Source organism: Protopterus annectens, chromosome 3.part1, assembly GCF_019279795.1.
Source record: "Protopterus annectens isolate FY-2018-M chromosome 3.part1, PAN1.0, whole genome shotgun sequence".
Lineage (NCBI taxonomy): Eukaryota > Metazoa > Chordata > Ceratodontiformes > Protopteridae > Protopterus > Protopterus annectens.
The window spans coordinates 1,000,905,917-1,000,923,878 of NC_056732.1; the positions used below are offsets into that span (position 1 = coordinate 1,000,905,917).

A 17,962-nucleotide genomic window follows, 5' to 3' on the forward strand; every position below is an offset into this window, starting at 1 on the left:
TATGAATCACTGTTCAAAGGCTCTACAATACAAGACAGATTATTTTTCCTTCCAATATACAGTATATGCAGCCATCAGTACGACTCTATTATTGCTATTTTTAAATAGGAAATTACTCAGTTCAAAAGCAGGAACGTATGATTTTAAAAAAGCATTGTTATAAATTAACAAGGTCTACAGAATACAAAGCAGCAAATGTGAAGTGGACCATACTGTCAAATAAAGTGTATCACAGAAGTATATGCTGAAAGTAAAATATGGTATATGGAGGAAACATGCAAACCAGTTAAGAATAGGAAGTGTAACTGGGAAGAGCACCTGACCAGTATGCTGATCCCAGTATGCTGATCCCATAGAAGTGGCCCATGCCGCCTTTCCCTTTCCCCAACAGCCATGTATAATCACCCCAGTAAGTGAGGAAGTACTGACAAGAACCATGCTAAAAGTAAGTCAGCAGGTAAGGCAAGGCACAATGTATTTTGAAATGCAAATGATCTTCCCTATTCTCATTCCAAAAGGGATGAGATACCACAACAAAGAAAACTATTTCTTCTAGTTGAAGATGGCTAAATGTAAATACACAACAAGATGAATAATCAATTGGACAACTTCCTACAGAATAACAGGTCTCTGGGGCTGTCCAGTATCCACAGTGACGACCAGCTGGTGTTGCCAATGTTGTGGTATTGCTGACTTTAGATAATCTACATGAACCTAATCATGCTATAGTTTTGGATATCATGGTTTTACTCAGGTTTTATCAAGAATACTCAATAAATGCCCTTTCCAAAGCTAAAGCTACAATGTGGGCATACAGGCTATTTCCTTAGAAAAGAACAGTTTATAAGTGCTATTTAAAAAAAGGAAGTTATTTTTAAATGCATACTGCTAAGAATACCATTAAGTAGGTCAGTTATTAATAAAAAAAGAACATGAGTTGTTGCTCAAAAGGAGGCTAGTGCAATAGCTGCTTAAGGCCGTTGGCCCTGGTAAGATATAAACAGACATGTACAAAAACTATGTCAAGAAAAATGAAGAAGGTACAAAAGGCCTTTGTTATGGAATTAAGTGTCAAGTTATGCATACTGTAAGGTGTGGGAATGGAAGATTGCAGCATTCTAAAAGCTAGAAAATTTTCTGATGGATTGTGGCATCTTTTGGCCCAGTCCTGCAACTAATACTTGTACATGTACTCTCAAAGTAGGATCTTGGATTAAGCAGTGCAGACACCAACCATACACTTGGAATTGGAACAGCATTTGTCTCTAAAACATTTTCTCTTCAGTCTGCATAAGTAACTTGCCATCAATTAATGAACACAAAGGAAGCATCATACTTTCTTTCTTGTCCTCTTACTTCTATCTCTTGGTCTTACTACCATCTCTCTCTTGCTGTCACTCTCTCTCTCTCTCTCTCTTAGTCATCATTTCATTATCTAGCTTTCCTCTTCTTACTTAAATAAAAAAAAAGACTGCAAAGAAGCCCTGAACCTGGAAGGACTGGACCACAGAAGCATTAACCATTTTCTTTGTTGTTTTCTCCTTGTGCCACTGACATCTAGCTCTTTTACTGCCTGCTTCCATATTTTCCCATCCTTTAAGCTCCTCCAAATATGGTGGCCCTCCCTGTGTGACCAGTTCTGGGAGAGTCTCCATTCTCGAAGAGCCTATACACATGGGGGTCAGCAAGTTTCCCCACCTGCAGGTTTTAAGAGCTATAGACCATCATAGTGCAAAAGGCAGCACACTCGCCTTTGGTGCAGAAGTTTGTGGGTTCTATGTCCACACCACATAGATTGATTCCTGACACCACAGTGTAGGATAAGTGCAGTACTGCATTTCTGAGTGTGCCATCCTTTGGCTGAGACATTAAATTGAAGTCCCATCTGCTTGAGTTGGTGGTAGCTCAGGTGAAAGTAAAAGATCCCATGGCACTTATCAAAAAAAGTAGAGGCACTTTATTTTATACCATTATATACATTATTTACAAAAATACAAAATAAATAATAAACATATTTACATATGTACAGTATTAAGAAAGAAAACAAAAAAAAATTGTAAAGTTACAAATCATTTATCTATCCCCCATTCCTTTTTTCACAAGCACTAATTAATATTTCTTACAATATTAGGAATCACCCAATTACAACTGAACATAATTTCTGTTAATATTTGATTCCAGATAACCCATATAACACAAAACATTTTTATCTAACTTTTTATCATGTTTTTTATCCAAACTGTCATAAAATCCATATTTAATCATATCCATAGTCAGTTGTTCATATCCTTTAAATTCAGTTAAAAATGTATTTTCTGTTAATACTTAACATAATTCTCTAACTCTCTTACAGTTCAGGAAGACATGCTCCAATGTTTCCAATTACTCATAATAAAGACATATACTCTCACTTATTTTTTTTAATATGGCATATTAGACTTCAATGGTTGTTGTTGTGTCTTTCGGCTTTTCCCTGTTAGGGGTCACCACAGCGGAACTCCGGTCCGCTAATGATTGGCAGTAGATTTGTACATGCCGAGTTGCTGACCCTGATGCACAACCTTCAACAAAGGTACGCCCATTCACGCATGTCTCCACACAGAAGACGCTCTAGCTGAGAATCGAACAGGACAACGTCTTATTATGAGGCGACAATGCTACCGCAGCACCACCACTGCATTCACTGGTAATATACTAATTTGTAATCTCCCCAAAAATCATGACAATCTTCATTTTTCATACACCCATCATTTCTTGATTTTATAATTCTGATCCTTTCTGCTGTTAAACTACTCCATGGATTAACACAATAATATTCTCTTGTAATATTGTATACCATATTCCTCCATTATTTTCAACTCTATGTTTAATTTCCATATTCTTATTTTTACTTTGAAACATTTTTACTTCTTCATTCCTCCACTCTCTTTTTCTTTTATTTAATCTTACTAAATCCCATGTTTAATATTTTTCTTGAAACACTTTTCTTATATAAACATTCTTATCCCTATTAATCTAGTCTAATACTCCAAATAAATTCAAAGACTCACCATGCATGATTAATTTCAATAATCCCAAACCACCCACATCCCTATTTACATATAATATTCCCCACTTAACTGGATTCAATATTGAACCCAAAATGAATCTAAATATTAATTTAGTCATTTGTTTTTCTATATTTCCAGGTATCATATATACTCACCATATATGCAATCCTCCCCATCCATAATGAATTAATCAAATAAAATTTTTAATTATAAGATCATCTACATTTATTCCATACAATACTCAACTCTTGTAAATCCTGTACAATTTTTATCCATTTTTCCTTAACAACTTCATTAAGGTCCAAAAGTAATTCCAAATACAGAAATTTCCACTTATCCCAAAATTAATATATTTTATTACTTCTTTAAGCCAAAATCCTTTACTTTTATTAATATTTAGACATATTCTAAACTTGGCAAACAGTCATTCATTTTAGCAATTATTTGTTCCATCATTTTACTATTTTTGTTAACTAAAATCATATAATCTGTATTAAGACATAATAACTGGATACACAATACTTTCCTTTTGTATACATCTTGTCTCTATTGTTTCTTCATTTATTTTTGTTACTATACAATTCATAACCATAGCAAATACACTACTCATAGGACATCCTTGTTTCAATCCTCTATTCATCTTTATTTCCTTACTTAACCATCTGTTTGCCAATACTTTAATACTACTATTCTTACATACGGACTGAATTATATTCTGTACTTTTATACTTATATTATAATTTTTCAAAATACCCCATAATACTTCATGATTTATTGTATTTGGAAGTCTTATTTATATTTCCTATCATCATTTTCCCTTTATTTCCTTGCTTTATATCATCCACTATTTCCCTGCTTTTCATTAATATCTCCTGACACTATCTTCCTTTAATTCCATATACACCATCCTCTTATACCTTATCTATCTTGTTTCTATCCATATTTGTAAAATATTCATAAATATTTTATAATCTGTATTATGTAAAACCACGGGTCTCCAATTTGCTGTCTCCCTCTTTTCTATTTTTTTCCAAATACATTTCATTACTCCCTCACAAATTTGTGTGTATTAAACACCATCTTGTAACCATTCATTTAATACACATACACACACACACACACACACACACATATATATATATATATATATATATATATATATATATCTATATATTTTTTTTTTTTTTTTGCCAAAGTTCCATATTTTTATACATTTTATATCCTATCCTATTCAGGCCAGCAGCTGAATCAATTCTAACTTTCTTCAGTATCAAATCCAATTCTGCCAAAGTAATTTGTTTACCTATATCTTTATTTATACTTTCATTACATTTATTTACTTTCCATTCATAGTTTCTCCTTAATTTGTGTTTTTTTGAGTTTTTTAACAAACTACACTATTTTTATTTATTTATTTTATTTTATTTTACATTTGTTGACCGGGCTAGTCTAGCTGGATATATGTCCATTTTCAGTAGAGACCCGGGGAGAAAAGCTCCACACAAAACATAAAAGAACAGACGTGTTAATAAAAACATACAATAAAATAGAAATAAACATCAACTTGTTAATAAAATCAACATACATTATGGAACTCAAACAGTTAGAGATCATACATAAGTTCGATCAGTTTCAAAACAATTTTACCTAGTACATAAAGGATATGCAATATGGCATTTGCCATAGAGATAACGTTAAAGCTCAGGGAAGAGAAGTAGAAGGAGAATGTGAGATAAATAATAGCGATGGGACAGGAGTCAGGAAGTGAGAGAGGAAAAGAAGGAAGACAGTCAAAAGGAGGTGAGAGAGCATAGTAGGACAGCAAGGGTGAAGAAGCAGGGTAGATGCTAAATATTAAGCAAACAGAAGGGTTAAAGGTACAGAGAGGGTGGGGAGAGGAAGTTACCCTGGAGTAGTACAAGAACAAAGCCAGTGGTTGTAGAAGTACAGTTTGATTTGTTTTTGAAGAGGTAGGGATGAGATTAAAGTTAAGTCTTTGGGCAGCAAATTCCATGCCCTGCCAACAGTGTTCGTGAAAAGGGTGTCACCAGCTACGTTATGGGCCTTTATGGGTTTGGTCATAAGTTTACAGGAGGAGCGAAGAGGTGAGATTGTTATAAGGGAGTATAAGTTGTGATAGAATAGGGGTGTTATTAGGTTGGTACAGTAGTTTGTGGGCAATAGTGAGTTGTGAGATAATAAGATAGTTTTGTAGTTCCAGCCAGCCTAAGTGTTTCAAATTAAGGCAGTGATGGGTTCTAAAAGGTTTACCAGTGGCGAAGCGGGCAATGTTATTGTAGCAGGTTGCTAGTTTGTTTAGGTTAGTTTTCTTGAGGTTGGTGAAGATAGGAGAGGCATAAAAGAGAGTAGATATTAGATGGGAGTGAGCAATAGTAGCTCTTGTAGAAGGGGTGAGAAATGGTTTAATGCGGTATAAAGACCCTATTTTTCTGTTAACTGATTTGATAGTATTGTTTATATGTTGGTCAAAAGAGAGATTGTTATCAATGGTTATTCCTAGCAGTTTAGTTGTAGAGTCATATAATATTCATAACTTCATACTGCTTCCTTGCTACCACCCCTTCTCATTTCTCAATTCTCTAATTATTCCACTGTCTTCTTTAACTCTCTTCACCAAATACGGCGAAACTTCCTCTTTTTTTACCTTGAACAAAATACTTTTGTTTACACAATAACCCTTTTATTTTTATTCTTTTTATATTTTTATATAAGTATTTTCATTTCTATCTAAAAATTCTAATGTCTTACTCTGTAAATATAAATTTTCACGTTTTTCTTTTTGTCTGAATACTTTCTCCCACTTTAAATAATCTAATTTATATTTTTCTTCAAATATTAACCACCATTCTAGATAGTTTAAATGACAATCTCTCATAGTTAAGTTGTTCCTTCCATAACTGTATTATATTATCCTTTCCATTTTCAAACCAATTAATCTCATTAAGCCTTTTCATCCCTTTTCCAATTTTATATACTCAATTTTCTTCAATTTCTATCCATATAGCTATGTGATCTGAAAGAACTGTCTAAACTTTCTCTTCTACCTTAACCTTTATACTATTAGGCACTACAAAATAATCTCAGATTTGTTATTACCTCTCTCATATGTATATGTGTTTAAATTCCAAAGACTTAAACCTCTACACTATTATAATTTATTTTATAACTTTTTATCTGTTTTGCCATTCCTCTTTATTTTCCTTAAATCACAATTAAAATCTTATATTATTATGATATCCATATTGACTATTACATAATCTGATATTTCTCTGAATAATTTTTCCCTTTCCTTATACGTTGCATATGTGTAAGTTGCAACAATTCTATAAACTTTCCTATCCCATCTAAAATCTACCACTGGTAAACTTCCAGTCTAATTAAAGTAAAATCTAATATCAAAATGCCTACATTATAAAGTATCACAACTCCTGAACAAGTTTTATTTCCTATAGTCCAAATTATATCCCCTTTCCACAAATATTCTGTTTGTACTCTCTCAGCTTTTATCAACCCCCTTACATCCTCTAATACTATTATATCTATCTCACAATTACACCGTTCTAAAATTCCAATTCTTCTAACCAAACTTTTAATACTATTAACATTAATTGATAATAGTCTAAGATTATTAGCCTCTTTTCTTCATAATCTAAATGAAATAGTGTTATTGTTTTACCCATTTCCCTTTTTTATTTTCATGTTTGAATCCTGTATCTATCATTTTCTATCTTTTACCCTCTTGCCTATAGAACTCTTTATATATATATATATATATATATATATATATATATATATATAAAACTTTCTAATCATTTTTTTCTCCTTAATTACATCTGATTCTAGTTCAGGCTCTCCCTCTTTTAGTTCAAATACTTTTACATCTTGCATTTCCATAGATATACTCAAAACATCTTTTTTTATTTCTATCAAATGAGTTCAGTTCCTTATTTTCTTCTTTTTTTTTTTCTTTTTCTACATTAAATTCCTTGTTACCCTCTTCCATTAAATGTTCTACCTTTAATCTATATTAACTTTACAACTTCTAGTATCAAGACCAAAATCCACATGCATACATCATAACTTTTTTTGTCACAACTACCCACAAAATGATGCTCCTTCCTACAGAAAAAACATGTTTTCTGTTGGCCCCAATATCAAACTGCTGCTCTGTTTCCATGCACATTTATCACATTTGGAATATGAATAATCTTATCATTTTCTATTTTGAAAATAACATTAAATTCACAAGCCTCGATCCATAAACCTCTATTATCAAAAAGTTTTACAATGCTTTTCACTTCAGAACAAACATTTATTAACAAATAGTCTTTTTTATCAGTCTCTATATAAAATTGTATATTTACTTTTTTTGAGTCTCTTTATTCCATGGATACATATCTTTTTTCAAAACCTTGCCAAAAAGTGTCTAAATTCATAGCAGTCTCAAAAAATAAGTCATGATTTGTCTCATTTATAATCAAAATAAAAGCTCTTACCTCTTGAGCTTTTGTACTTAAAGGTACAACAACTGTGTTCCAGATTTCATACCTGACCAATGGCTTTTCTACTTTAGCCTATATCCGTACTATGAACTTCTGTCTCTCCTCATTCTTTTTCTTTTGTTTTTCTTTTTCTTTCTCCCTCGCACCCTTCCTTACAGCATCTGGAAATGATATCTTCTCCAAATTATGTTTTCTTCTTCCCAGATCCGATCCATCTCTTCTCCTCATGATAAGTAATTTCCACTCTCTGGTTCTTTTTCATTGAACAACTTCTGCAACAAATCATCCTGCAACCTTCCCAAATGGAGGATTATAACAATACAATCCTGCTGTGTCTCAGCATCTTACTTGAACAGGTTCTGTTGAAAAAGCACTTCTGTATCCTGTGAAAGTTCGGACACTTTCACTCATATCTCACTTTGTGCTATCTGCTCCTCTGGCTCCGCTCTTCCTTCTTCCGACCATATCATCTCATGCAAAGGCTTGATTGCCGTCTTTCTCATTCCAGATCTGACTACTTCTGTTTCATCACCATTAGCCGCATTACCGACAATATCCACTCTTTCTCCTGGTTTCTTCAAGCCGCCTTCGCACTCAGAACAGAAACTGGAAATGCTGCATTCAGTAACATCGCCGCATGCAAAAGAGTAAGGGAAGTTCCCCAATGCCCTGCCCAAATTTCCCCTAGAAATATAAATAACACCTCCAGTCTCCCCTGAAAAGAGGCGACCAGCCTGGTGGGACTAACCTGGTCAACAAAGGATAAATAATAGCAGCTTGCAAGGGGTATTCTTCTTTAAGTCCTACCTCCCACTAACATGCAGGGCAATGTCATTGAGTGGGCATTAAATCATGCTAGAAGGCTGATTCCTCCACCTATGTAGTGGTGCAGCCCTTTGTGCTTGCCCACCTACAACAACAATGGCTCTTTTTTGTCCCCGATGTCAACACTGAGGCCTAAAACCAGTTGTGCCCCCTCCTCACCCTCTACCCCTGGAAGAAGTAAGGAAACCAATGCCCCATCACTCCTTTTACAGCTAGCTGGCTCCAACACACTCTTAAGCTGCTAGTCAAATGTGGTTCATATATGTATAGGCAGGGCTTTATCCCTGTATGACCAGGAACTGACTAACTATTTCCCCTTATTTCAAAAATACTGAAGTAATGGTCAGCAGAAAAATTTAAACAGGCAAAAAACTGAGCATTACATGTTATGCCAAAATGAGAAAGTACATTTGAATTTAATTGCACTGCATTCATCCTACTTACTAGCAATGACTTGGCTATAACATTTTCAACTATTTTCAGATCATGCTTCATGGCTCTGAGCTTGGTGTTGGATCCTTCCATTTCTTCATCAGCAAAAAATCGAAATAGTAGAGGTTCATCTTTGAATTCACTTTTTTCAAGCACTGTAGTAAATAAAGCAGATGTATATAGTTAAGTTATGTTTAAAATTGCTTTTGAAATATATTCTGGTATAGTAATTAAAATAAAAAAGTTAGAGGCCATGTCCTGGCACAAGCAATGACAATACAGTCTCACCTGCTGTTTTACAGCAGTTTGTACTCTTGCCAGTTTTCATTCATTCACTATATTAAACATCAACATTTCTCATCTCCTTTGTTTAATAAATGTTTCAAATTACAGTTGTGTATAACATTAACCGTACCATTCTCTGCCCTGCTTTTTAACTGCTTTAATTCTCTAAATGACATTTGACAGGCTTTAGTAACCACAAACCCATTTAAATTCCAGTTCACTGACAGAAGTTTTATTCATTTTACTGTAACTTTCATAAATTGCCACTTATTTCTTCATTTGTTTACAATTATTAAATCAACAAATGTCTCAGTATTACACAGCAGTTAAAATACAGACCTCTGATACATCACAGAAAACCAGAATGCCCACAGAACTTCCATGGCTGACTCTTCAAATACACAAATTCTGAGACAGTGTTGACTTTTAACATCACCAACATATATGAGGTTGAAAGAGGGTAGGCATACACAATTACTTAACCTCACATGAGAGGGAATAACTAGATCCAAGTACAGAAGTGCTACATGCCATGCCAAGTACTGGTTTCCTTTACAAGCCGTTTATGTTGTCTCCTCCTGGCCTATACAAGGAGAGGGAGCTCTATACTTCTACCTGTCCTTAGCCTGGAGAAAACTGCATGGGCTCCTGATCAGTGTTAGCAGTCATGGCAACAACTTGCAGGACAAACCTCTACCACTTGTACATGAAGCACTTCCATAACACTATACATATAACAATTCATATAAACTTCTGAGCTGTGGATTTGTATCTGTTTTCGTAGCTCTAACCGACAGAACCTGACCTGACACTTTGGTCCATGAGTGTATCAGCATATGTATGTAGAGTATATTTATTTCATTACACTGACATTTGCCAAAATGTAATTAAATATAAACGGAGCTATAATTTTTCATTGAATGATCACAACACTGAAGTTCACAATATCAACATACTAAGGTCGTAACAAAGAACATCAAAACCTTGTGTGCATGCTCCAAGGATTACCTCAGAGCAAATTAAAATGATAGAAAAGTGTTTTGCTGTGGGCAAGCTACCCTGCACTTCCCATCTGATGCACAATACTAACTGCAAGATCACACAATCTCCAGGGAAAGGGAATGTTCCCCTCCTCAGGACTTGTCAATCTCTTCTGTTTCTGTTGACCAAACAGATGTGAACACTGTGCCTGTTCAATGAGAAATTATACACCCATATCTTCTTCTTCTTCTTCTTTTGGCTTTTCCCAGTTAGGGGTTCCAACAGCGGATCACCTGTCCGCTCATGACTGGCAGTGGAGTTGTACGGTGTTGAGTTGCCAGCCCGGTGCCCAACCTTCCACAGAAGGCACACACATGCACACACTCACACCTAGGACCAATTTAGAGTGTCCAATCCACCTACAGCATGTCTTTGGGATGTGGGAGGAAACCAGAGCATCCGGAGGAAACCCACGCAACCACAGGGAGGACATACACCCATATGTATAAAAAAAAAACAATATATATATATATATATATGTATATATATATATATATATATATATATATATATACATATATATATATATATATATATATATATATATATATATATATACACATACACACACACACACACACACACACACACACACACACACATATATATATATATATATATATATATATGTGTGTGTGTATTAAGACACACACACACACACACACACACACACACACACACACACACACACACACACACACACACACACACACACACACATCAAACACAAAACCAGAACCCATGATATGGAAATACAGATATGAGTACTTACATGGGTCCTCAGATGTGGGGAGGGGGACAACTATCCCAACTAAATGCTATAAATAGCTCTAAGACTTAATGATTCAGAACTCAGAAGATGGCGTTCAGTTATAGCAGTGCTTGACAATTTGCATGTTTCGCACACACAAAAAAATCATCTTGTACATAAATTACATCAAATCATGGGTCTCAAAAGACAATCTGGTTTACATGCTCAGGGACATAACCCTGAAACATCAAAACTAGAAACAATTGTTTTTACAAGGAGTACAAGCCATCCTGCAACCCCTGTGTGGGGGGTTGTCTCCCTTGCCAATTGTTATTTATATATTCCAACTGTGAGACAGCACAATACAGGAGCACATTTGTATATGTATATATATATATATATATATATATATGCGTGTCACCTTTACTTGAACAAGCTGAATCCCGAGTCCAAACTACTGACACGTCAAATCCCCGACAAGTGAATTCACTGACAGTCAAATGCCTGTCACACATTAGACCGACATTCAAATTACCAACATATCAAAACAAATGCGTGACGATATCCCACACCGACAAGTTGCAACCCTAATGCAGAACAGCTCTCAAATATAATGTAGTGATAACATCCTCGTAATCAGAGCAGTTGTTTGAAAACACAACCAATAATGTTGTGATAAAATTCTCATAATTAGAGCAGTTATTTGATAATGCTACCAAAGCAGTAAAATAAACATCACCTACATAACTTCCACAGTTGCCAAAGTACAGTAAAGTACAGTCTTGCACTTCTGTACTGTAATAACATCACAATAAACAGAAGAAAAAATAAACACCGTTAGATGATTATGCCTCTGCACCAATCTACACTTCTTTGGTGATGGAGGTACACCGGTAGTCATTCGAATCCGTAGCTCATCAATCCGGTCTTGCTCTCGGCATAAAGCACTCATGATAACATCTAAATTTGTAACCCTAGTACCCAATAGACACTTTAATCACCTGTGCCAAGTCTCTACCAAATTTTGAGTACGAGGAAAAATAAATCGTTCAGTTCAGCAATACTCCAAAACTTAACAGGGAATAGCGGCAGGAATCCCACAAATGTGCAAGTACGAGTTGCAAATTTCCATACTTTCCCATGTATGTAGTAATCCAAAAAGTATTTAAGTAACTCCTGACCCTCCTCTGGAATGGTTTCCTTAAGCAATGTGAAGGTGTCCAAGACCCTCTCCTCCTGTAGAAATGCTAATGCAACTAAAGACTTAATAGAGAGCTGAAACTGCATATTGTTATTATATAATGTACTAAGTCCCATGCTCTGTACCTTTCGCCATATATTCTGTCCAAAGTGAAATAGGCATCCTTAGGATCGAACATCTGTAAAATTTAAACAGATACTTTTCAAAGCTGCTACTTCAAAATCACACAGAATAAATCGCACTGAATATTCAAAACCGCTCTCTGATGGTAATGCAAATAAAGCATGCCACAAATAGTTGTAACACTTTAGTGACTTTTTACTCATCAGGGCATAAAATAGAGGGACAACCTTACTATAAGACCCTAGCTTTAATAATCCATGTATGCTATAGAGCTGTCTACATGTTATACTTTTGTGAAAGAAGGTTCTGCCCATCATCCATATTGAGGCACGGCTAAGGTCATATAGGTTATTGACTGTGGTGAAGGCATACACAATGGTATCTGTTGCAGGATCAGATATACGTTTAGAAATGAAATGTCCATACTTTAGCTCATAACTAGAACAATCTAAATTCAATAATGTTACTTCATCCCTGCCCTCAGTTAACAGGTACTTGCATCTAACTCTACCAATACGTTGTAACAGAGCCTTTCTATTTGGAATGTTATGCATGACATCTAGGGATGTAGAAGCTAAACTATCTTCTACCACTACTCAAGGTATGTCCCTACTGTACTGTGCTTTCACTTTTAGCTCATTACATAATGTGTACCGTTCAATTTCACTGGGATCTCCAGCATGGTGGTGTGCAACGGATTTCAGTAATTCATCACCATCTGTCCCCATTACAGTTACAGCTCTACCTTTACATCATCCTGTACGTTTCTCTTTACAGCACCAATACTGTCTGTTCTTCTGATTACGTTCTAGATAGTACAGGTAACCCTCCAATTGCAGCATTTGTTTCCCCCTTTGTGAGACCAATGGTGTATACATATTGCCAATAACTCCTGGTCCAGATCCCATGTTTTCAGACATGACACGGATTCGCTTTAGTTGTAAAGTGAGGTCAATGGTATGTACAAGCACGAAAAACTGAGCTTTCAAGAGTGCCATGATGCTAGAGGTTACTTACAATGCACGATTACCATCATAGAGGTAATAGAGTCATAGTTGTGCTTGTCAGGGATTTAAATGTCGGTCATATGATGGGTCGGGGAAGTGACGTGTTGGTGATTCAATATCTGGTTTCAGCTTGTTGGTGAAACGAACGTTCGATCAAGTAAAGGTGACCCATATATATATATATATATATATATATATATATATATATATATATATATATATATATATATATATATATATATGTATAGAGAGAAAGAGAGACAGATAAGTATAGATAGATCCATCTATCCATATATATATATATATATATATATATATATATATATATATATATATATATGTAATATGCAATGAGAGATCAATACGTCCAGTCATTCTCCAATTTCCATCTGTGTATTTTCAACCGAATATCCTTCCATTTACTTTTATCCTTTATCTCTTCTACATTGAGTGTCTTTTCCTAACCTCTTTTCAAGGAAGTTTGTATTATTTTCATTTTATTAAGATGACAGGCCTACTCCCACAGTCTGCACATCACTTATTTCCTTCCACAGAAAATATGATTCGTCCTTTTTAGATGTTTACACCCTTGTAAACACCATTCACTTAATACTTCCCCTAAGATATGGCTTTCATTTTACCTGCTTCAAAACCTCAGTCTCTAGTTTTACATCTAATAAATGTTTTATACTTTCACATTTCCCCCATTTTTCCTAACTTACAGTTAAAAATCCACAGCCAATGTGTCATTACCCTAAAGAACACGTTTTCTATATGAGGTGGCCTAATGGTTAAGGTGTTTGCCTTACAAACACAAGGTGCAGGGTTCAAGTCTCACAAGGGATAATTGTCTAGGCTTACAATGGCTCACAAGGGCAGTTAGCCTAGTACTAACCTATGAACCTATATGTTGATTTTCTTTTGTTATTGAAGCATAAGTGATACAAACTCTAGTTTCTACACTGTATGAAATATGCATATGCATTTCTGTCTTTTATTTCTCCTTTCCCACTCTGTAAAGTCATATCAATAGTACTTTTTAATAAAACTGCTACCCAAGAACATACGATTTAACTTTCATCTCTGTGCACTGTGGTTTTCTTCCACTCCTCCTTCTACTTCCATTCTTTGTTTATAATTCTAATATCTTGTAACAAAATAGCACTTGTTGTCATTTATCATTTCAGTAATTTTCCTTTTTATCTTCTCTGCTTTTGAGTTATTGGTAATTTATTTAAATGTTATACTAAAACATGCTTATTTATTCTTCTTTGCTTTTTATATTACAATGCCAACAGCTGTGTTTCCACACAGACTCTTTCAACTCCATTCATTCAATTTCCTTCCCTTCATATAGAAACTCACATCTATATTAATGATCTTTCACACATTTTCTTTACTATGGAACTCCTCCTCATTTCACCAAATTCCTTCTTTTCTTCTAAATACATATTCTAAAGTTTAGTACTGATTTCATAATGCAGCCTCTGTCTTTTTCTTACCAACAATGGCAACTTTGAGATGTGCAAGGAGCGGCCTTAGGTGAACTGGTGCTAGGGGCAAAGGGGCTCCACGCCTCTCTACCTACCAATCTGGTTCCCCATCTTTGTCTACCTACACCCAATTAAATAAAAAAAAAGCAAAGCACCCTACTCCAGCGGCGCTAGTTAGGCTGGCTGCCTGCCCTCCAGCTGCAATGGCTTCAGATGTGTCTGACACTGCAAATGTTCAAAAGACTCCCCAAAGCCCATCTGGCCAGCATACATTCTAGTTTTATCATATTTCTCTTCCATCCCATTATTAACTACAGATAACATGTCCTGACCCATGATGTCTGTATTGAAGATAAACCTTGGCTATCATAGCTGTATTTATGAACACCTTGTCTGATACTGTTTTTTTTGTACAGTGCTTAACTTCCCTGCAAGTATATAAAGTCAGGTTTGTTCCGGAATTTTCATATAACATAATTAATGTCTGATCTCGCTCCTTCCATTCTTCATTTGTTTGTGTTTATTTCCTCTGTCTGGGCTGCTAATCTGCTGAAAGGTCAAAGGTGATGTTTACTCCACATTTTCTACATTCTTTATCACACTATATTTTTTGTAAGACCATTTATCTATAATCTGTACACCTTTTATATTTATTTTGTTAACTTGGGAAGAATGCTGTTCCACCTTAACAATTTCAGGCATGAACAAAGTGACCATAAAAGCAGACCAAAAACTGTGCCATAATAGAAATTGCCTCATGTTTACTGACAACCAGTTAATTCTCAAACAAAGTGATAAGGTATGTGAGAGATGTACTTACACAATTTCACTGGAGGCAAAGCTCTCACATAAAAGTACTCCTAATGTCAATAAGGTTGTCAGTAGTACACACGCTGTACCCATCACACACAATTCAAAGCAGACATACAGACCAATATATGCTGAGGTACTTAAATGTAACCTTCTTAAGCCACAAAGACCTCCTAGACGAAGTACACATAGCAAATAACATCAGCAGCCCCAAATGCGCACTTTCAAAACAACACCCACATCAGCACATAGAGCCATATCTCATGGAGCCTCTACCTCTAAGCCCATAAGGCAAGCCACTACACAATCCAACATTCTAGTCATTGGAGACTCCATTGTGAGACACGCTGATGTCCCTCTCACCAGGCTAAGTAAGGAGAAAGTCACTGTAAGTTGCATATCAGAGGCTAGGATCTGCCACATTACGCACGCACACAGGTCATTGGACCACAAGTACCAATATGACTCTGTCATAGTTCATGTGGGAGTAAATGAACTGAAACGTACCTCCCTAGACTATAAGAAGAGAGGCATCATGGAGCTCTTGGAATATGTGTCTCAGGCTGGTATGAGCCTAGCATTGAGCAGCATTTTACCTTCTCCAAGGAAAATCTTACAATACAAACAAAAGACGATTGACTTTAATAATTGGCTTACTTTATGGTGTCATTCTAAGGAGGTGCAATATTTGTCAACATGGAAGGAGATAGTAAACAGACCATGCTGCTTTGCCAGGGATGCTCTTGGCTTTTAAATATTAGTTAAAACACTGTCTTCCCCCTTAGTGCCTTTTTTTAGGAAATGCCAAACTGAAAGTTTGTTTGTTTGTGTCTTTCAGCTTTTTATTTCCAACATAACAAATCAAAACCAAGAAAATCTGAAGGTATTACTGCTCAATGCTAGGAGTCTAAACAAAAAACTCCACTTCCTAGAAGCTCTCTTCACCCTAGAGAATGCAGACATCTGTGTGGTCACTAAGACACGGTTTAAAGCCGCGGACAGCACACCAACAATGCAAGGTTATAATGCCTTCCACACATTTAGACCACCTACTTCACATGCAGAGACTAAAGGTGAAGGTGTCTCTGTTTACATCAAAAATAAAAATACTTCAAGGCTGGTCAAACAGGACAATACACTTGAGCTGCCCCATGTTCAAATCACCATATGCCAAATCCAATACCACTTCCCTACAAGCTATAGGTCCCCCTCTATGATGCAGATAACCTATGCCATGTATTTAAACTAGAAACACTAACCATCCAACCCAGTATCAAATTCATGGGTGACTTTAATTACCCCACTAATGACTGGGAATCCTATACAACACCAAATGTACAGACACAGAGATTACTGGATTTTGTAAACACAAAAACTCCATGGACCAGATAGTCAATACACCAATCCCTGCTTACACGTATCAAGGGTATCAGAACTTGTCAGAGATTTGTGATGCATAGTTAGGCTTAAAAAGGCTCTTGTGGTTGTTAGCCTAGTAAACACCTATGAACCTATAGGTTCATAGGTTGGTACAAGGCTATCGGCCCTAGGGCCTATACAAGCCTAACCATAACAATTCCCTGGCTATTTCTTCCCACAGTGTTTACTTCCATGGATCCCTGTCTAGCAGGGCGACTGACGTGATCCCCGGGGTGAACTTCCTATCTCCCATCCAATCATCAAGGTTCATTTTGAAGACGGCCAAAGAGACACTCTGCTTGACATGCATGGGCAGTCTATTCCAGAGTCTGGGGAGTCTCTGGGTCAGGACCCTATCCCTCCAGCATGTTTTGTTCATTGTTATGACAAGGTTTAGATCCCTGGAGTGTGTGTCTCTGAGGGATTGGGATTTCTTTAAGTGTAGCATGTCCAACAGCTCTAGGTTTGATATGGCCTTGTATGTTAAACAGAGATCGCCTCTGAGTAGACGATATGCAACAGAGTACAGGTGGAGTTTTTTTAGATGGTCAGCACAGGGCATCTGCTTTAGGCCTGTGATTCTTTTAGTGAGGTATTTCTGTGGCCTTTCCAGTTGTTGCAGATGTCTTGAGAGGTACATACCAATTGGGGCATTGTATTCTATAATGGGTCTAATGAGGGATGAGTACAGTGGGAGAATGACCTCATTTTTTCTGGATATAAAGCCCTTAGTTGTGAGGTGTGCCACATAAAAGGATTTCCTGACTGTTGTGGCAATGTGGTTATCAAAGGTGAGACCACTGTCCACCTGTGTCCCTAAGTCTCTTATCACACTTTCGGTGTTTAGTGTACTGCCGCCTATGTGGTAATTCATGGGTACATGTTTTTTCCCAAAGGGGATAACTATACATTTCCTGGCATTGAGCTTGAGCCCATGGCTCTGGCACAAAGCATCTGTTTCTGTAAAGCCCTTTTGTAGAATATCCACATCATTTGGGGATT

At 36.0% G+C, this 17,962-nt stretch overlaps 1 protein-coding gene across 1 annotated transcript in view; it reads right to left on the reverse strand.

The window, feature by feature from the left end:
* PREX2 (phosphatidylinositol-3,4,5-trisphosphate dependent Rac exchange factor 2) overlaps window positions 1–17,962 on the reverse strand; it is a 1,787,099-nt gene that overhangs the window by 988,319 nt on the left and 780,818 nt on the right. The window contains exon 17 of the mRNA XM_044066265.1: window positions 8,843–8,985. Coding sequence (XP_043922200.1) covers window positions 8,843–8,985 — 143 coding nt within the window. The remainder of the gene's footprint in view (window positions 1–8,842; window positions 8,986–17,962) is intronic.